Source organism: Camponotus floridanus, unplaced genomic scaffold (assembly GCF_003227725.1).
Source record: "Camponotus floridanus strain SB8 unplaced genomic scaffold, Cflo_v7.5 scaffold97, whole genome shotgun sequence".
NCBI classification, from domain to species: Eukaryota; Metazoa; Arthropoda; class Insecta; order Hymenoptera; family Formicidae; genus Camponotus; species Camponotus floridanus.
Genome location: NW_020229868.1, coordinates 256,321 through 277,532, shown reverse-complemented (window position 1 = coordinate 277,532; position 21,212 = coordinate 256,321). Strand labels below are relative to the sequence as shown.

Below are 21,212 nucleotides of genomic sequence, written 5' to 3'. Positions count from 1 at the left end.
ACGTATAAAATATTTTAATTATTTGTATGTTGTATTTATTATATGCAATGATTAAATGTAGCCATGCATTTCATCCAATATCTATGATTGTTATTATAATCTTATATTGCATAAAAATATTTTCTAATATAATAAAATTACTTTCTCAATTAATACACTTGTATTTGAATAATTATAATTTAAGAAATATATCTAATCTATAGACTGTTTTCTAAATTAATAAAATTTAATTATTATAATTACTTAATGTATAATAAACACACATACACACACACACACACACACATACACACAAATATAATATATATATATATATATATATATAAAGTTTTAGTAATTTTATTATAATTATACAGTATATATCGAAAATCCAAAAGCCTTATGGGAAAGTATAGACGAACAAATTGTATATACTACGGAGCTAATCAATTTAATAGATTATTTTAAAGTCATATTAATGCAAAAATTAAATGCAGAAGTAACTCATAAAATAATACCACTTCATGAAGTAGCCATAATGGTAACTGTAGATATTTTAAATATTTTTTTATATTATTAATTTTTTATATTGTTTCAATTTATTATATTTTATTTTATATATGTGCGATATATAGGAAAAAATATGTTCTTGGTGCGACGGAGATAAATATGTTGATACTATTTTTATTATTGGTTATCCATATTTTTCTGATAAATATCAAAATAATATTGATGTAACTAAAGTGATTGAAAAAATTACCACTAGACCAATGATTAAAAAATACACAAATATAGTAGAAGTAACGACGAGATTAGAATCCAAGTTTCATCAGTAAAGTTTTATTTTTATAAATTTTATATCTTTTTATATCTTTTTTTAAATTATGTAACAATTTAACTGCATTTTCTCAGAATTATGTGTAGAATGCTAAATGAAACCTTAATCATTAATTTATTTGGCCGCTCCTACAAAGAAGCAGTAACATGCATCGATGAAATTGTAATAGCAATAGAGCATAAAATAAAATTAACACATCAGGGAAAAATAAAGCAAGATATTACATCTTCTTCAAATAATAATACAGATCAGGTAATATATTTTTTATGTTTTAAAAACAATGTAATAATTTTGTACGTGCAATTAAATATTTTTACAGATAGATGAAAATAAAATCAAATTCTATAAAAAAGCTATGCTTAGTCCATATACAGAGAAGGTAAGATTTATATATTAAAATAAAGTAAGAAGGAGGGAAAAATTGTATGTGAGATTAAACGTGCAATTATGTCTCTTTAATTCAGGAAAATATTATGCCGAATGTCACATATGAATTTGCTTCTTTTTCTTCTTTTGCTTCTTTTACTTTCATCTTTAGCAAAAGTAAAGTATCTTTTATATCAAAAATAATAAAGTAATGACAGAAGAAAAGAGAGAGAAAAAGAAAAATTTTATAAGATCATATACAAGTCAATCTTTTTATAGGGAAACGACGTGAATAAAAAGAAATCCCAATCATTTCTTTCTTCTGACAAATCTATTGAAAAGGTAATGTATCTTCTATATTAGATATAAAGAAATAACGAAAGAGAGAAAGAGATTTTAAAATTGTATATATATATACAATTGTGTAATTTACAGAAGAGCTATTTTCTGTGTTAGAAATAATACAAATAAGAGAGAATAAGATATTTTATAAAATTATATTAAATTTTAATTATATTAAATTTTTTTAGGTAGACGATAATCAAACCCCCAAATATCGCGAAAAATTTTCTCGTTTGTCTCTAGAAAAGGTAAGATATTTTTTATATTACAAGGAAATAAGAGGAAGAAAGAAATTTTATAAGATTGTATATATATATATATATATATATATATATATATATATATATACAATTAAGCTTACAATTATGATTAAATCCCTTTACAGTTAAGAAGATACGTTACGTATAAAATATTTTAATTATCTGTATGCTGCATTTATTAAATGCAAATAAAATGTAGCCATGCATCTTATCCAATATCTATGATTGTTATTATAATTGTATATTGCATAAAAATACTTTTTATATATTTTATACTTTTCTAATATATTAAAATTATTTTCTCAATTAATACATTTATATTTTATGAATAAAGTTATAATTTAAGAAGTATATTTAATCTATACGATGTTTTCTAAATTAATAAAATTTAATTATTATAATTATTTAATATATAATAAACACACATATACACAAATATAAATAAATACATATATAATCTCATTATAATTAAATCACTTCACAGTTAGATGTTACGAGTGGAGGCACTATTAGCGCGGAGTCTTCTTCGTTTGAGACAATTAAAACTCAGGTAAGCTATTTCCTATTTTCTATATTAAAAAAGATAAGAAAAATTTTATGAGATTATATAGTTATTATACAATTAAATTTTATTATACAATTAAATTTATTATACAATTAAATTTTTTTACAATTAATGATCGCGAATGCATACGATATCAAGAAACCCTTGTCGGCTAACATAACAATGGAAGAGGTAAATTATATTTTCTATATTAAAAATAATAAGAGACTTTATGAAATTATACATGAAATTATAAATCTCTTTACAGTTAAGCATCGCGAGTCAAGAAATCAGTGACAGTAAATCTTCTTCGTCCAAAATTACAAACAAGGTAAACTATTTGTTATATTAAAGGCGATAAAAGAAATTTTATGTAAGATTGTATGTATACACAATTAAATTTCTTTACAGGAACTTTCTTCACTGAATGGCACGATTGGTGAACACTATCTCATGATTACTGTAAAAGATGCATTGTTGAAAATAAAACAAATAGTAAATGACGGTGCACAAAAAAGAACATACGAAGTGATAAATACATATAATGCTCACGGCAGAATATTGGCCGAAGCCGTTTTTTCCCAATGCGATTTGCCAGCATTTAGAGTTGCCACTAAACATGGATACGCGGTATTGGCAAGTGATGGTGAAGGCGTGAGGATAGTACTGCATAAAACTACAGTAAGTTGTGATGTTAAAAGCTTATATACAACAACGGGCTAGAATAAAAATTTAAATAAAAATTTTTAGGACTTAAATAAAAATTTTTTGCAGTCCGACTCAGTATCTCTCAAACCTGGGACATGCTTGTATGTGAAGAACGGAGAGCGTGTTCCTGACGGTGAGATTTAATTACAAATTTAATTACAAATCATTAACGCTAATTAACTCGATTAATGCTTTTCTCTATTTTTAATAATAAAGAATAATTAACTATTATTTTTGTACCTGATTCCAGAAGCAACAGCGGTTGTGCGAATTAAGGATGTAAGGCGAATAGTAAATGATACCGCAAGGAATTTAATTCTGATAAAGATTAAACCAGAATTCGGGCGGAATATTAAGTATGAAAAATTCGATATTTTTCTATATGTAATCTTTTCGAAATATCATCTTTTCAAATTTCTTATATTTTCTTTATATTTCTTTATATTTCTTTATTTCTTTATATTTCTTTATATTTCTTTATATTTCTTTATTTCTTTATATTTCTTTATATTTCTTATTTTTTAATATTATCTTTTATGTTAACTTTTAAATGTTATATTTTTAAATCTTTTTAAAATACCCATTTTTCATCGGAACGCATATATTTATATATTTTAAAGAAATATCGGTAGTGATATATCGAAAGGGAACCCGATTATACCCCCGTTCACACGTATTGGTCCAGCGGAATTAGGACTTTTGACAGTTACGGGTCGTAAAGATGTTCGAGTCGTTAAACCTGTATCCATAGGTATATTGTCAATTGGAGATTTTTTAGAGGAACCTAGAAAGTCTTTAAGACCGGGTTACGTTTACGACAGCAACAGAATAAGCTTAATCGCGCTATTAAAAGATAAAGATTTTAATTCGATAGTGGACTTCGGAATTGTGACAGAAGAGTGAGTGCATTTATTACATAATTCTCGCCATTCTTATTATATTTCATTCAATGTACAAATGATTAATACTTTTATTACTTTATAATTAACAATTTAACAATAAAGAATTAATAGTTGATATTTTCGCAGTACACAATCTATAAAGATGAAAATCGAAAACGCTTTAAAGCAAGTGGACGTACTTGTGACAATAGGCTGTTCGAACGATGATGATGTGTTAAAGCCCATTTTAAGAAATAACTTTCGCGCCACTATACATTTTGGTACTTTTATCTCTAAACTAAATATATATTACAGTAACAAAAAATATAAATAGATATTTATTCAAAAATTATGCGTAAAAAGTGTCCCAAAAATTTCAAGAATAATAAAATTAGAGTATGAGAATTTATAAAAACATAAATAATAAAAATATCTATCACTTTCATTCCACACAACAATTTTTAAGATATAAAAAATTAATCTAATTAAAATTAATTAAGTTTTAAATTTATCTTTATGATTCAAAAACTATTTCTTGGAACAAAAAATATCAAATTTAATTTTTCAAACTTTGCTGCAATTTTATTATCCTCGAATTTTGGCACATCCTGTATGCGTATATTCTTTCAGGAAAGATATTCTTGAAGCCAGGAAAATCGACGACGTTTGCAACCTGCATAGTTGATGACGAAATGAAGTATTTTGTATGTCTACCGAAAAATCCGGTGTCTGTTTTCATTTCCGCGCATCTGTTTCTTTTACCTATTTTGAATGGATTGCACTGTATGTTCGAGATGCCTCGCAAAATTCCAACTCGCGTAAGATTCGAAATTTGAAATGAAGGGAGATATGTGCGCGTATTGTTATTATAATGTTATTATAAATCGTATTGTAGATACACCAGCAGTATACCTTACATACGCGTCCTAGAGCGGTATGGGCGACTTTAGAATGGAATGAGTGGGAAAATTTCGCGAGAGCTTTCAGCAGCAAAAATTTCACCAGTGATAAACTACCTAATTATCAAGGTGCTAATGCACTCTTATTGTTCCCGTCGAAAACAGAAGTCAACTGTAAAATGTTATTTGTACCTGCGTGTCTAATCAAATAAGTAGGTATCAATAACAGATGTTTCTAATTGACTATCAACGCTATTTTATGACAAAACAATTGTACATAATTGTATATATTCGATTACATATATGCTAAATACAGGGTGTCCTAGACCACCAGTACATCCCTTTTCTTTCAAAAACTAAGCATTTTAGAGAAAAACGTTTTCAACGGTTTCAAAAATTGTATGGTTTTGAGGGGAAACATAAGATGATGTCATTGGTTTGACTTTGGATGGCATCGTTAAGGTCAAGTCAAGAACACCTTTAATTTCTTAAATGGAACCACCTATTTTTTATTGCATATTCTTATAGCTTATGTCGAGAGCTTTCCAAAACACTATAATAAAGTATTTTTTCATTGAGTACTTTTCGATTTATGAGGCTTAAAATAATATCTTAATTTTACATAAACTATAAAATATCTAGTAAAATATTTATTTTTCGATTATCTTACCTTTTATGTACAAAATGAGAGGAATCAATACTTTTATGTACAAAATAATGAGAGGAATCAATTGGTGTAAAAAAACACATAATTGTTCCAAAGAAAAAATATGTAATTTGCAATTAACAATTACATATTTTGTCTTAAAAACAACTGTGTGTTTTCTTTACACCAATTGATTCCTCTCATTATTTTGTACATAAAAGTATTAAGGTAAGATAATAAAAAAATGAATGTTTTACTAGATATTTTATGGTTTATGTAAAATTGAAAAATTATTTCAAGCCTCATAACTCGAAAAGTACTCAATGAAAAAATACTTTATTATAGTGTTTTGGAAAGTTTTCGACATAAGCTATAAGAATATGCAATAAAAGTATCTGGTTCCATTTAAGAAATTAAAGGTGTCCTTGACCTGACCTTAACGATGCCATCCAAGGTCAAACCAATGATACCATCTTATGTTTCCCCTCAACACCATATAATTTTTGTTGAAAACGTTTTTCTCTACAATGCTTAGTTTTTGAAAAAAGGGGTGTACGGGTTGTCTAGGACACCCTGTATATATATGATATATGGTATAGATATAGTATATATATATATATATATAATCAAATATATGATATATATGTATGTGTATTATCATATATATATATATATATATATATATATATATATATATATATAGGATATCAAATAATAATAATCAAAAATGGCAAAATGATAAGACTTTTTTATTCAATTTAATACGAGAGATCCCACTTGTACACGAGAGATGATACGATTGTTACCGGACATCTTGTATGTATTAGTATTGAATAAAACAATATTATAATTTGAATAAATTTAATTTGAATAAAATAATTTTTAAACAATGTTGTATAAGAAAGAAAGCTTGTAAATATATCTTGTAACTGGCGAAAAGAATTGGATATATTATGTGCTTCATGTAAAACTTGGAATCATTTTTTCTTTAGCAAAGACAGGTTATTAAAAGATTTGAAACTTTTCAACTTCATGACTTATTGTTAGCTTGATAATTCAACTTCCAATTAAAATTTTATTAAAGTCCAGATATTTCAAATTAAGGAACAAATAATAATTTGTTATGATTCTCTGAAATTTTATTTGCAAGAAAAATAGAAAAATTGTAGTTTAAATGATTTGTACGATTTATATTTCAAAAATTGTTAATGCTTGTAAACATTAATACTTAAATGATTTATACTTCAAAAATTGTTAAATAATGCTTTAAAATATTAACATTGTTAATACTTTAAACATTAACATTGATGATAATTAATCATCTTTTTGGAGATATTTCAGGAAAAAAATCGTGGTTATCTATATATTCACTTTTTTTCCAATTTTGAATAAGTCTTATAATGTAATTTTATTTTCACATTGTATGTATTGCATAATGTGATGATAACTTTTGTTTATCATTGAAATTATTTCTGTCACCAATAGAATATGATATTTTTATATATTTGTACCTAAAATACATTAATAATTACATTTTTCCATATCATATATGTGTTATTAATAATGTTTATAATACATTAAAAATTTCTTGCAATTCAACATATAAAATTATAAAGTTATAATTCAGTATATAAAATTTCATTTAAAATTTATAAAAAGGAGAATAAGAAATTATAATAATACAACAAAACAAGTTTCAACAAAACAAGAAAGAACAAAAGAAAGATAAAATCATATTAATATCACAAGAGTCTAGTCGCATTTTTCATTTATTCTAGTATTTGAATTAAGTTTGCAGTTATATTTGCATTAATATTTTCTGTTTCTTTGTAAAACTCGTTCGATTTATTTACATTCTTTACATTTGCCTTTTTTTTGAGAGCAAATATAAATAAAAATTTATTTTAATGCCAGGAATGCAGAAAAAAAAGAATGCAAATAGAGTGAAACAAACTTGATGTCAAGTTCTTTTCAAAGTTAAATGGCAGAGACGGTAATCAAAATGCCTGACATATCGATCGTAATCTTCCCCCACCCTCTCTTACTCAACAGCTGATGTTCCGTCACGTGTTGTCTGTTTATGTGCGACTAGAATTCGACATCAGTGATAAATGAGAAGCCTTGTAACTGATGTGCTGTAACTCGTGACACGTGTAACGCATATTTGACATCGATCTTCTAATTCGTTACAAGATACGACACAAATCGCATGCATTCATCGTGTAAGTATGCAATTTGGCAATGTAAGGTTAAGCGAGGTTAAGTGACATGTGTTTTCATTCACTTCGATTCTTTCGTAAAACGAGGTTAATGCAGATATATCCTCAATTGTAGTAAGAAACAAGTACGAGAGTCTGTGTGAACGTCATCGCGGGATACGACGTCGATTCTTGCGTTCTTTAAATAATAATAATTCACTTAGGTTAGGTTAGGTTAGAGAGTTTTAATATAAACACATAAAAATTCTGCAAGTCGCGTATAAAAGTTGTACAAATTTGGCGAATATCGTATCAAAAGTGGAGGAGAAAATAACACGCGGTCAAATATGACGATCTACTTAAATTCAACTTTGACATTTCCGCCTCGACATGAATGATAATCCGGGCATCGTGTGCTTCCGTCATTGCCCAAAGAAGAATGTCCAAGGAAAAACATCTAAAATTGATCAGATCTTTATACAATGCAACTTTTATGTAGCGAGTTAAACAAATAATTTAATATATTCTAATATTTGATTTTATTATCTTTCTTCTCTGAATTAATAGGTATTAAATATTTTTGCAGAAATTAGAATACGGATAAAAAGCAACCAGCAAGAAAAAATGATTTCTACAAAAATTAAAACACCTTTATTTAACGCATGTTCCAAACAGAAGCGATTACGATTATTGAGAAGACTAATCACAAACGATAGTGGAAAGAAATTTGATGTGATCGTAGTTGGTGGTGGTCATGCTGGAACTGAAGCATCTGCCGCTGCTGTCAGAATGGGTGCAAAGACATTATTAGTCACTCAGAAAAAAAATACTATAGGTATGTATACCTAAAATTATATTTTATTTAGCAGTGATTATTAAATTTTCAAGTAGATTGAGATTCGTACATTGTATTAAAGTGATGTGATTATTTTGTAAAAGTATGTTTTACAGGTTTCACAGAATGTTTTTTTAAAGAAAGAAATAATTTTTTTGTAGAAACATAAATTGTATGGAAACATAACAAGTCAAAAAGTTTATGTAACATAATTAATAATACTATAGTTTTAACAATAGATATGACATTATATAGAAACAATTTATAGTTAAAATTTTCTACTTAGAATTATAAAACAAAAAAGATATTAATAAATGTTGTACATTAATATTAAAATAACTAGGATAAAAACAAACTAAGAACATGTTTTTATTAATCTTTTCTGTCTTTAGAGTACATTACTATATATATTTGAATTTAATTATATTTATAGGAGAAATGTCATGCAATCCGTCTTTCGGTGGAATCGGAAAAGGCCATTTGATGAGAGAGGTGGATGCTTTAGATGGAGTATGTTGTCGAATATGTGATATTTCAGGAATACACTACAAAGTTTTAAACAAATGTAAAGGACCGGCGGTGTGGGGTCTCAGAGCTCAAATCGACAGAACACTATATAAGAAACATCTTCAGGCGGAACTTTTCAATATGCATGGTTTACACATCTATGAATCCTCTGTGGAAGATTTAATTTTAGCCAATAATCCTTTGTCCTGCTGTGGAGTAATTCTCAGTACGTTTCAAACTTTATAATAGAATAAAATAGCAGGAAAGACAATATAAAGAATAATAGTATTTTAATTAATTTTAATTAAATTCAATTTTAAAGTAATTTGATTTTATTGTATTTATTTAGTACTGAGTTTAACATATTCGAACATTGTATATCAATCTGTTTTTCTAAAAGTATTATGTCAATTTAAAAATGTATATATTTTTATTATTAATATCAATTAATATTATTAGTATTATTAGTATTATATATTATCCTGAAATATATTATTTCATAGGAGATGGAACAAAAATATTTGGTGACGCAGTAGTTATAACTACAGGAACTTTTTTAAAAGGCCAAATAAATATTGGATTGGAGAAGAGACCTGCGGGTAGATTAAATGATGAGCCCAGTATTGGTTTAGCAAATACACTTGATAGGCTTGGATTTCAGATAGGAAGATTGAAAACTGGTAAGAGAGAAAGTTATATTCTGTGCATACATCTTCTTTTATTAATTGATGCAATGTACAATTCTATAGACATATTTCTTATTTTGTGTTCTAATTTATATTAAAATATATATTCATATATTAAAGTTATTATAACATTATAATGTAACATTTAATTATAATAATATATTAATTAGGTTACACATTTATAATAATATATATTAGTTAGGTTACACATTATAATAATATATTAATTAGGTTACACATATTATTAGGGACACCGCCAAGGTTGGAGAAAGATAGCATTGATTTTACCAAGTGTATAAAATATCTGCCGGATGATTCTTCGATGCCGTTCTCATTTATGAGTGATAATGTGTGGTTACCGCCCGAGAAACAAATACCAACATACCTGACATATACAAATGAGGGTGTCGCGAAAATTATAAAGGACAATATGCACTGTAATTTACACGTTACGGAGGAGATAACCGGTCCACGATATTGCCCGAGCATAGAGAGTAAGATTTTGCGATTCCAAACGCCTAGACATCAAATTTGGCTGGAGCCAGAAGGTCTGGACTCGCCGTTAATTTATCCAAGTGGATTGTCGTGTACCTTGCCAGAAGAGAAACAAGTGGAACTCGTTAATTGTATTCCAGGATTAGAAAATGCTCGTCTAGGTATATTCAATCTTCTTAATTTTAAATTTATATATCTTAAATTTTCAGTAGTTTGAAGACTATGCAAAATTCGTTTATTCATATATAAATCTCATTTTAATGATTATTCTGAAAAGAATCCAAAAAAATGGATATTTAGTGTTTATTTGTCATATTCAACATTTTTATTAATTAATGTTTACATTATTTTAAATAATTATTATCACTTATATATATCTATGCAATCATGCTTATATTATTTGCATTTACATTTATAGCGAAACCCGGTTATGGTGTCGAGTACGATTATGTAGATCCTAGAGAATTGACTTCCCAGTTGGAGACTAGAAAGATTTCGGGCCTATTTTTTGCTGGACAAATAAACGGCACCACCGGTTATGAAGAGGCTGCCGCACAAGGTATCGTCGCGGGTGTTAACGCAGCCGCTAAGGTGATTGACACATTAACCAGAAAATTTTCCCATGTAGAGAAAAAGTTTGGCATAGATTATTGTATTTTTTAAGTTAATTGTTGTAAATCCTTAAAAAAATTTGAACTGCGAGAGAGAAGTAATTTACAATTTCTTATATCTATAAAAGATTTTCGTATTTTATTATTTCCCGATGTTGTCGATTGAGAATATCTAATATGTAGATATGCTTTTAAATATACTTTAAGCAAAATCTGGTTTATATATATATATATATATATATATATATATATATATATATATCTAGGTATTTAAGAAATCACCGCTTCTGATAAGCCGAACCGAGGGTTATATTGGCGTTCTCATCGATGATCTAACAACAGAGGGTACCACGGAGCCATATAGAATGTTCACTAGCAGATCGGAATTTCGATTGAGTCTACGTCCTGATAACGCCGACCAGAGATTAACAGAAAAAGGCTATGCAGTGGGCTGCGTTTCTCGCAAAAGGCTCGACAAGACGATAGAAACTCTTAGCAAAATACAAGAAGCTATAGAAATACTTAAGAACGAAATTCGATTAAGTTTCAAGTGGCGGGAATTATTAAAGCTTAAGAGCGCTAAAACTAATAAAAGTAAGTCGGCCTTTGAGATGCTTTCAATAACGGAGAAGAAAATTACATTTGAACAATTGGCGAACTGCTTACCGAATTTGCTAGGCCACTTGGCTAGAGATCCCACTCTGGCAGAAAGAATAGAGGTTTGTGAATTTGTGTAATAAATTGTACTTTTTGAAAAAAAGAACGTTACTTTTTTTTATTAAAATTTCTAAAATTTTAATTAAAAACGTAATAAAATAAAACAAGAATATCTTCATCAATAAGTATTAATAATGTGATTTGGTTTTCAGATAGAAGCAAAATATGCTCATGTAGTTGCAGATCAGCAGGATCAAGTAGAAGATATCAGGAGGAACGAGCAACTGATTATACCTGATGATATTAATTATAATAGGTAAAAAATATGACGCACCTCAAACACTTATTTTATATGAGTCACTATTTAATAAAATAGATAAAAATAATATTCCTTTAAATCTTTACGTCTGAAAATAATATATGTCGACGAAATTATTAACTGTTTGTTTCATCTTTGCTATAGTTCTGAATTAAATTTATCCATTGAAGATAGAGAGAAACTCACAAAGAATCTCCCAAGCACGGTAAATATCTTACTACTGCTATTTTTTCGTAAATTTGACTTTACTTTTTTTCTAAATCACTACATCATTATTAAAAAAATACATATATATACTCACTTATCGTGTTTTTAATAGTCATATGTATCTGTTTAATAATTCTATGTGATCTACATTAACAAGATTTATTTTGCAGATTGCTGCAGCGAATAAAATCTCAGGTGTGACACCTTCAGCTATATTAAGGCTACTTTATTACATTAAATATCACCCCAATAAGGCTGTTGCAAAAGTACAGTAATGTATGATAATTAATAAATAATAATTTATAAAAAGTAATAGTGACAAATCCATCAAATACCAGATTATAATTATTAAATTAAGTATTATATTAATATAAATAATATCAAGTAACTTAAATAAAGAAAAAAGAACATATGGATAAGATAAAAATGACAATATAGTAAAATAAATTAACATTACATATTTTATAAGAGAAAAATTATATAAAAACAATTTTATTTTACAAATATTAATATAAAAAAAAATAGTTTTAATAACAGTATGAATAATAAAGAACAAACTTTGTTGTAGCCCTTAAAAGTTTCCCGCTCATTCTAAACAAGAATCTGTCACACGCATGCGTACATATCAAAATCATGGATGCGTTCGAAAATTCTATCAGTAGGGTACAATTTAATTGACCAATCAGAACAAAAGGACCACAGATTTTTAGATGAGATTTTTGAACGCATTTTGAGATGCTTGAATAGAAGGAAGCTTGTTTCCGCTTTCCGTTTGCATTGATATCCTATTTTCTGGGCGTCGTTCAACGTGGAAACATGTCGATTGATTTCTCCTGCACAAAAAGAAAGGAAGAACGCAAGATGGTAAGGAATTTTTGGTTCCTCTACGTCTATATCTTATTCGAAATATCCATGATTTTCTCTTCCATTGATTTTACCGGGCTATTTGTGATTATTTATTTGTCGCAGAAATTAATTTGCCGGCCGCGTTCCCGACCACGTGTTTCTTATTTTAATTATACCGTACGACGTATTTCAAATTAATATAAATATAATCACTTCTTGATATATTATCTCATTTTATTATTTTTATGACGAGAGATTAATTTTGAAATGGGATCTTAATAAATTTTTCTGGACTCTTAACAAATGGTTATTTTCCATCCCATGTGTATGCAAAACTTTTGTTTAAATATGGAAAATTAATTGATCTCTTTTGCTGATTTAATGATTATAATTGTTTTTTGACATATAACAGATTCGTAACTGAACAATTGTAATGTTATTAATATATATCCCTTGTTTCTTAGGTTATTATTTGTAGAGCACTTGGGAGCATTATTGTTAGTAAAATGAATATTGAGACTGACTATCAGTTGTCTGGACTTACAATTGGATTTACAATTACATGACACTTGTCATGACTTGAATGAGATTGGTTTTTGAATAGACATTCTCTATGAAATTTGGCATAAAGTTCTATTTCATGGAGAAATAAAGTTCGCAGCTCAAAATGCTCAATATCAAATCTGAACAGGTTTGTAAATACTTATGAACAATTATATTATTAATTAAACTTATTTTTTAAATAATGATTATATACATTTTTATTCCCTATGATTAAGCCATTTTTTTTAGTTATGATGTTATTAATGGTCCGTGTTTCTGAATGACAGTGATTATTTTAACCATTACTGATTAATTATAAATCCCGATTTTATTTCAATTTTAACAATATATGGTTTAGTAAAAAAAAATAATGTGATTGCAGGAAAATAATGATAACATAAGATGAAGAAATTAGATCCATTCATCAGCAATCAATTTAATCTTTAATGCTATGAAAAAGAACAATTTCATCAACATAAATGCATAGGTTTGTAAATACTTTTGTAAGAAATTATACTAGTTTATAAATAATATTATTTATAAGTTTTTACTTTCTGCAACTAAACTTTAATCATGATGTTATTAATGGTCCGTGTTTCTGAATGATAGTGATTATTTTATCCATTGCTGATTAATTATAAATTTCGATTTTATTTAAACTTTTGAGATATGTGATTTATTGAAGAAGAAATATAATGTAATTGCAGGAAAAGGATGGAGATACAATACATATAAAATGAAGAAATTAGACTTATTTATCAGTGATCAATTTAATCTTCAAAATTATGAAAAAAAAACAATCTGTTATATATTTTATATTAAACATAAAATAAATAATTTCTTGACAACTCATCTTTTGCTAATTTCTTAATGAATAATAGAATAAGGGAAAAGAATCTTTTTATCAGATAGAATAAAAAAAAAATGGTATAATGATTATAAACTGTATTATAAATTGTAATTATACAACTTACAAATATATTATGTTTTATAAAATATCATGTTTTATTATACTTTATTATGTTTTATAAAATTTTAGCGTTTTTTTTTTCTTTATTCATTTTTTCCAGCGTTTTGTTTAAAAATATATTATAACTATTTTTCTGTATAATTTTTACCTTAAACAGCAATATATGGAATGGGGTATTTATTATTAAAATATCTATTATTTTTATGTAAATATAAAGCAATTCTTTTGATGATTCTTCCTTTGTCTCCATAGACAAACAAAAATATAAACAAGAAGAAATCGAATTAAAACAAGAAAAATGAGCTAACATAAATATATATATTATTGCATTTTTCTTTTTTTAATTCTACTTATTTTATATATATAATAAATAGACAGGAAGACAGAGAGAGAGAGAGAATCTTTTAAATATAATTTTCTTAATCCCTGGTTCACAATACGTGGATTTTATTTTTACTCACGTGGTATCTTTTGATGACGCTAAAAATGATCGTGAGCATGGACGTAAGAAATACTGGACAGAGTGTATTGCTGCGTGAGTGAAGCTCAAAGGGTGAGGGGAAAGAAATGTCTACTGCAACGGAATATGAGGCATGTAAGATGGCGACGGATATTAATTTCACGGAGTGTGATATTTTTGAATTTCTTAATATTCAAAAATGATTCGGAATAACACAGCAATTTCAGATGATAGATGATTTCACGGAATCTCTCATATTTTATTCGATTTACGTCCGTGCGACGTGAAAATAGACGCTAAATTTGATGCATTTAAGATGGTCGCGACAATAAACCCCTTACCCCTCAGATTTCACTCCCCTCGTCTAAAAGAGTACTTTATGCTCTGTCCAGTATTTCTTACGTCCATGATTTATATAGATTCAAAATACATATACAAAAAAATATTAATTAATCACATCAGCGGTTGAGTCCTTCGAATGCGACCATATTATTTGTACTAGACGAATTATTGATTGATTTTTCCATGCGTATATACTTTACGAATTTTTCGTATATACGACTCACGTGGTGGCCAATCAATTTCCTGCTTCGGCCAAAATAAAATAGCGAGAGATGATTGGCTGGAGGCATTAAAGGTACCTTTATATGGCAGCATCGGGAGCGTCCCATTTGACGTTGCAATTGATCAATTAAGATGCGGCCTCATTGACGCTAAAAAGTAGCGTCAACCATTGGTTGAACAATGAAGCAACTATACTTACCTCTTTGTTCAACCAATGGTTGACGCTACTTTTTAGCGTCAATGAGGCCGCACCTTTAAGGTGCAATTTCATTGACGCTAGAAACCAGCGGCAAATTAAAATAGACTTTCTCTAGATTTGGCGTCAATAAAATAAAGTTCAACAGTTTCAACTTTTTCAGTGTGTAAAGGTGCGGCCTCATTGACGCTAAAAAGTAGCGTCAACCATTGGTTGAACAAGGAGGTAAGTATAGTTGCTTCATTGTTCAACCAATGGTTGACGCTACTTTTTAGCGTCAATGAGGCCGCATCTTAAAGCGGCCTTTTCATTGACGCTACTTTTTAGCGTCAATGAAATTGCACCTTAACAGTTGGCAGCCCTACGAGATAGGCTGTGCAGCACTGCGCGTATATAAAATAAATTTGAAATCGCTTCTAGCCTAACCATCTTCACGCGATCGACTTTATTTGAATTGCACGGCATTGCATCGAATTATGATGCGGCGCCGATTTGTTCGAACGTAATTCGGGACATCGCGATACTGTATAAGCGTCGAATGAGCACGAATTGTCACGCAAATATGATAAATCACATCTACTCACCGTTCACCGGCTGTTCCACAGGCCGCTCCACTCGCTCGCCTCGGGACGTCCCATTCCGATCTTAATGCACACGATATCATCAACGCGAACGCGCGACACTTTATTTGGCACTCCCGATATTTGCTCGCATCCGATAATCATCATCAAGGGCGCAAATAACGCGACGCGACTTCACTCCATCTTCGCGATCGCGCTATCACTGAACTGTGAAAAATAGCTGTCGCGCACTTTCACCGACATATTATGAAAGTCGCGCGATCATCCTTGGACACTTTCGACGCTCTTTCACTCGCGATATTCGTTTAAAAACGGTTAAAAGACGCGAAAAATGCGGACGTACGACGATCCGTGTAACTGCGTATGACTCCGATTCACGTATGACGCGTATGACGTAGCAGTCACGCGCTAACATGGCGGCCGAACCATTCGTTTCTGCGCACTGGTTCGGCCGCCATGTTGGCGCGTGACTGTACGTCATACGCGTCATAGCTACGTCATACGCGTCATACGTGAATCGGAGTCATACGCAGTTACACGGATCGTCGTACGTCCGCATTTTTCGCGTCTTTTAACCGTTTTTAAACAAATATCGCGAGTGAAAGAGCGTCGAAAGTGTCCAAGGATGATCGCGCGACTTTCATAATATGTCGGTGAAAGTGCGCGACAGCTATTTTTCACAGTTCAGTGATAGCGCGATCGCGAAGATAGAACGAAGTCGCGTCGCGTTATTTGCGCCCTTGATGATGATTATTGGATGCGAGCGAATATCGGGAGTGCCGAATAAAGTGTCGCACGTTCGCGTTGATGATATCGTATGAGTTTGTGTGCATCAAGATCGGAATGGGACGTCCCGAGGCGAGCGAGTGGTGCGGCCTGTGGAACAGCCGGTGAACGGTGAGTAAATGTGATTTATCATATTTGCGTGACAATTCGTGCTCATTCGACGCTTATACAGTATCGCGATGTCCTGAATTACGTTCGAACAAATCGGCGCCGCATCATAATTCGATGCGATGCCGTGCAATTCAAATAAAGTCGATCGCGTGAAGATGGTTAGGCTAGAAGCGATTTCAAATTTATTTTATATACGCGCAGTGCTGCACAGCCTATCTCGTAGGGCTGCCAACTGTTAAATTTTTTCGATCTAACCCTGGATTTTATTATGCTTTCAAAAATAATATTTAATTATTTCATTAGTGTATTACATTTTATTACGTAGTATATTAATCGTATTAAATGTGCGATGTACAGTTTTACACATTTTAATGAGAAACATGGACGTAAGAAATACTGGACAGAGTGTATTGCTGCGTGAGTGAAGCTCAAAGGGTGAGGGGAAAGAAATGTCTACTGCAACGGAATATGAGGCATGTAAGATGGCGACGGATATTAATTTCACGGAGTGTGATATTTTTGAATTTCTTAATATTCAAAAATGATTCGGAATAACACAGCAATTTCAGATGATAGATGATTTCACGGAATCTCTCATATTTTATTCGATTTACGTCCGTGCGACGTGCAAATAGACGCTAAATTTGATGCATTTAAGATGGTCGCGACAATAAACCCCTTACCCCTCAGATTTCATTCCCCTCGTCTAAAAGAGTTCTTTATGCTCTGTCCAGTATTTCTTACGTCCATGATCGTAAGCGTCGACATGAAAAGACGCCTTAACTTTTGTAAATGCAATAGCCTTTACGATTTGCGCAGCAGCGAATTGCGCAGACTCGATCCACACACACATCCGGTCTTCGCACATACACATAGAAAATTTGTTTCGGATTTCACGTTCAGAGTCTGGTGCAAATGTTTCGTTTGCGCGGTGCAAGTTTTCATCGATAAACGATAAGGAAAAAAAATGGTACCTCTCGGCCCATCACCTGGGCATCAAACCTCCGTCAACAATTCTTCCACTACGGCCGCTAGCGGGACAAAAAGCAACGCGATACTAGTAATTTAAATTTTATTCGACGAGAGAACGGGAGAGACACGTGTAGGTTAAACTGTGCCAGCAAGTGGCAAGCCGGTTTGATCAGATAAATCTGTAAAATATCGGGATAATATGAGAAGAAATGATCAATTATGTCTTTACGAAAGACGCGAAATCTCAGGATGTTGATTGAATTTGCATTCAAATGAATAAATTCGTTTTTAAACTCGTCATGTGTTTCTTAGCAGCTTGTACATGGTTCTTTTGTAAAGACATAATTAATGTAACTGATATTCTTCTCATATTATCCCTATTATAATATTTATAAGATTCTCATATTATCCCTATTATAATATTATAAGATATTTAGATTTACTCGATTAAACCGGCTTGCCACTTGCAGCTTAACTTACAGGTATGCCTCCCATTCTCTCGATTAAAATTCGAATTATCAATATCACAATTATAATAATTTCTTTAAATAATCTCTCTCTTTTTCTCTCTTTCTCTTTATATATATATATATATATATATATATATATATATATATATTCGAATACAACAATAGACTTATAGTCAAATTTTAAAATCTTTATGTGTATTATGTTTGTACTCAACTAGTAATTATTTCACAATGGAATCAAATAATGCGAATGCAAGAATAGTATTTGTATCTTTGCTTTTCTTTCTTTACAGAAACCCAATTATACATTAAAATATACTTTGGCTGGTCATACTAAGGCAGTTTCATCTGTTAAATTTAGTCCCAATGGAGAATGGTTGGCAAGCTCCGGTAACTAAGGATTTCTAGAAATCTAGTTGCAAATCTTACTGTGAAATACAACGAGTATCTAATTTTCAGCTGCTGATAAGCTTATTAAAATCTGGGGATCTTATGATGGAAAGTTTGAAAAGACTATATCAGGTCATAAACTTGGTATTTCGGATGTAGCGTGGTCCAGTGATAGTAGATTACTAGTATCAGCTTCTGATGATAAGACTTTAAAAATATGGGAATTAAGTTCGGTAAGTAATCCATTTTATAAGATGTTTATATGTATATATAAATCGGTTTTATAAAAATGGATACAGATAGTATAATGTTTAAAATTTAAAATCAATTTTATTTTAATAAAAAGGGTAAACATCCTAATAATCTTTAAGCTATATGTTGTGAATGAATTGCCAAAAACATTTTAATTTTAATATTAAATATTAATTTAAATTAGCATTAAGTATCCAACATAAAACTTGAAATTGAAGTTTTGCCAGTTTTATTGTTATATAGTTTAGCAAATAAATCATAAGTTTGTATTATTTTTTGGTATATTAATCTTGAAATCTTCTCTTTTAGGGTAAATGTTTAAAAACATTAAAGGGCCACAGTAATTATGTTTTCTGTTGTAATTTTAATCCACAATCCAATCTCATAGTTTCTGGTTCTGTAAGTATCACTTATCTATATTTATATGTTAATTATGTACATAGAATAATCCTTTTATTTTAAATGTTTTAGAATTTTTTCCAAACATTAGTTTTTATTTATTTATTTTTTTGTTTTAATTGAGTTACATGAGTTTTTATTTGCAATTTTGAAATATTCTGCTTTCTATCTCTTACATGCAGAGATTCTCAAGATTAAATATAATTTATTCTTTAAATGTAAATAAATTCTGCATGAGATATTTAAATTTATACATGGATTATTGTGTATTATTAAATTAAAATATAAGTTATGTATTTGTAGTTTGACGAAAGTGTACGTATTTGGGATGTTAGAACTGGAAAATGTCTCAAAACTTTGCCAGCACATTCAGATCCTGTAAGCGCAGTGCATTTTAATAGGGATGGCTCTCTAATTGTCTCAAGTAGCTATGATGGATTATGGTAAGTTAAATTTCGCGATTGAAATACTTTATAAAAAGAAAAATATATGTACTATGTTTTCTAAATATTGATTTAGTGTATTTAAAATTGTAATATTGACAACTTATATTAATACTTATATTATATGATATGTTACAGTCGAATTTGGGACACTGCCTCGGGGCAATGCTTGAAAACATTGATAGATGATGACAATCCTCCGGTGTCATTTGTCAAATTCTCACCAAATGGAAAATATATTTTGGCAGCTACGCTGGATAATACATTGAAATTATGGGATTATAGTAAAGGGAAATGCTTAAAAACATATACAGGCCATAAGAACGAGAAGTATTGTATCTTCGCAAATTTTTCTGTAACAGGTGGAAAGGTTTGTATTATACATTTCAAATATATCAATACAGGGGCATTGTGTTTTAACAATTTGTTATTCTTATATAGTGGATTGTATCAGGATCTGAAGATCACATGGTATATATTTGGAATCTACAGACAAAGGAAATTGTACAAAAGTTACAGGGACATACAGGTAAATATATGTGAATTTAAGAATAGTAAGAAAATACTCTGTGAAAAAATGAATTAATGTCCCAGAATCTTTTATATGATATATATGTTCTCAAAAACATAAACTTTTTTATACTTTCAGACGTGGTACTTTGCACAACATGTCATCCAACGGATAATATCATAGCTTCGGCCGCTCTTGAAAACGACAAAACCATTAAACTGTGGAAAAGTGATACATAAGGAAATTCACTTTACTGTTACTTATCTCCTGTACAGATCTTTATTTTTTATTTGCAGAGAAATTATTACATTGTAAAACAGCTCATAATCATTTCATTGTATAAAATAACTAGAAAATAGTAAATATTTTATACTAGATATATATATATATATATTTTTTTATTATTAAATGGCATTATAGATTTTTATTTTAGACTAAATTAATTTCGCGACATTTTAGCATAAAAAATTATAAAAAAAAATATCACTAGACAAGTAGTTTAGTATTTAATCTAATGAATGATATTAAGAGTTAATTCACATTTTTCGTCTGGTGTTACACTTGTACATAATTATATATTTATATATAAAAGTAGGCAGTAGTCAATATTATCGGTCGTATATATATAATTAATATACTGCTTGGAGAGGGCGGGGGGGAGGGGAGGATTTAAACATCGGATATAAATAATAAGATTTTGGTATTTCCAGTAATACATGTGATAGATATAATTTGAAAAT

General features: G+C 29.4%; 3 protein-coding genes across 6 annotated transcripts; all 3 read left to right on the top strand.

The window, feature by feature from the left end:
* Window positions 1-696: 696 nt before the first annotated feature.
* On the top strand, window positions 697-5,139 carry LOC105258803 (gephyrin-like). 2 transcript variants are annotated; one of them, XM_025415112.1, is made up of 15 exons: window positions 697-811; window positions 892-1,069; window positions 1,137-1,196; window positions 1,463-1,525; window positions 1,714-1,773; window positions 2,270-2,335; window positions 2,489-2,521; window positions 2,598-2,660; window positions 2,741-3,010; window positions 3,104-3,170; window positions 3,288-3,393; window positions 3,658-3,936; window positions 4,066-4,199; window positions 4,549-4,736; window positions 4,814-5,139. In XM_025415112.1, the coding sequence occupies exons 1-15, from the start codon at window positions 750-752 to the stop codon at window positions 5,027-5,029; spliced, it is 1,845 nt and encodes a 614-aa protein (XP_025270897.1). In that variant the 5' UTR covers window positions 697-749; the 3' UTR covers window positions 5,030-5,139. The 2 variants fall into 2 exon arrangements, with proteins under 2 accessions (XP_025270897.1, XP_025270896.1); XM_025415111.1 differs by having other exon boundaries at window positions 3,080-3,170.
* Window positions 5,140-7,511: 2,372 nt separating this feature from the next.
* Window positions 7,512-13,516, top strand: LOC105258799 (protein MTO1 homolog, mitochondrial). Of its 3 annotated transcripts, XM_025415113.1 has the most exons (12): window positions 7,910-8,163; window positions 8,248-8,496; window positions 8,930-9,229; window positions 9,507-9,683; window positions 9,938-10,345; window positions 10,603-10,775; window positions 11,062-11,514; window positions 11,665-11,768; window positions 11,916-11,976; window positions 12,149-12,244; window positions 12,547-12,842; window positions 13,289-13,516. In XM_025415113.1, the coding sequence occupies exons 1-11, from the start codon at window positions 8,052-8,054 to the stop codon at window positions 12,571-12,573; spliced, it is 2,160 nt and encodes a 719-aa protein (XP_025270898.1). In that variant the 5' UTR covers window positions 7,910-8,051; the 3' UTR covers window positions 12,574-12,842; window positions 13,289-13,516. The 3 variants fall into 3 exon arrangements, with proteins under 3 accessions (XP_011268611.2, XP_025270898.1, XP_025270899.1); XM_011270309.2 differs by lacking the exons at window positions 7,910-8,163; window positions 13,289-13,516 and adding an exon at window positions 7,512-7,685 and having other exon boundaries at window positions 12,547-12,648; XM_025415114.1 differs by lacking the exons at window positions 12,547-12,842; window positions 13,289-13,516 and having other exon boundaries at window positions 12,149-12,291.
* Window positions 13,517-17,875: 4,359 nt separating this feature from the next.
* On the top strand, window positions 17,876-20,815 carry LOC105258800 (protein will die slowly). The gene is made up of 8 exons (XM_011270310.3): window positions 17,876-18,095; window positions 18,771-18,867; window positions 18,937-19,100; window positions 19,429-19,518; window positions 19,822-19,961; window positions 20,100-20,331; window positions 20,403-20,490; window positions 20,611-20,815. The coding sequence occupies exons 1-8, from the start codon at window positions 18,003-18,005 to the stop codon at window positions 20,709-20,711; spliced, it is 1,005 nt and encodes a 334-aa protein (XP_011268612.1). The 5' UTR covers window positions 17,876-18,002; the 3' UTR covers window positions 20,712-20,815.
* The last annotated feature ends 397 nt before the right edge of the window (window positions 20,816-21,212 follow it).

Excerpts from the sequence above, each read along its gene's own strand:
- LOC105258799 (XM_025415113.1), top strand. The coding sequence starts at position 8,052 with ATGAATGATAATCCGGGCATCGTGTGCTTCCGTCATTGCCCAAAGAAG. Across the intron at positions 10,776-11,061 it reads GTGTTAACGCAGCCGCTAAG|GTATTTAAGAAATCACCGCT; the intron begins GTGATTGACACA and ends ATATATATCTAG. Across the intron at positions 12,245-12,546 it reads CCAATAAGGCTGTTGCAAAA|CCCTTAAAAGTTTCCCGCTC; the intron begins GTACAGTAATGT and ends ACTTTGTTGTAG.
- LOC105258800 (XM_011270310.3), top strand. The coding sequence starts at position 18,003 with ATGGTACCTCTCGGCCCATCACCTGGGCATCAAACCTCCGTCAACAAT. Across the intron at positions 19,101-19,428 it reads AAATATGGGAATTAAGTTCG|GGTAAATGTTTAAAAACATT; the intron begins GTAAGTAATCCA and ends CTTCTCTTTTAG. Across the intron at positions 20,491-20,610 it reads AAAGTTACAGGGACATACAG|ACGTGGTACTTTGCACAACA; the intron begins GTAAATATATGT and ends TTATACTTTCAG.
- LOC105258803 (XM_025415111.1), top strand. The coding sequence starts at position 750 with ATGATTAAAAAATACACAAATATAGTAGAAGTAACGACGAGATTAGAA. Across the intron at positions 1,526-1,713 it reads CTGACAAATCTATTGAAAAG|GTAGACGATAATCAAACCCC; the intron begins GTAATGTATCTT and ends AAATTTTTTTAG. Across the intron at positions 3,171-3,287 it reads CGGAGAGCGTGTTCCTGACG|AAGCAACAGCGGTTGTGCGA; the intron begins GTGAGATTTAAT and ends ACCTGATTCCAG.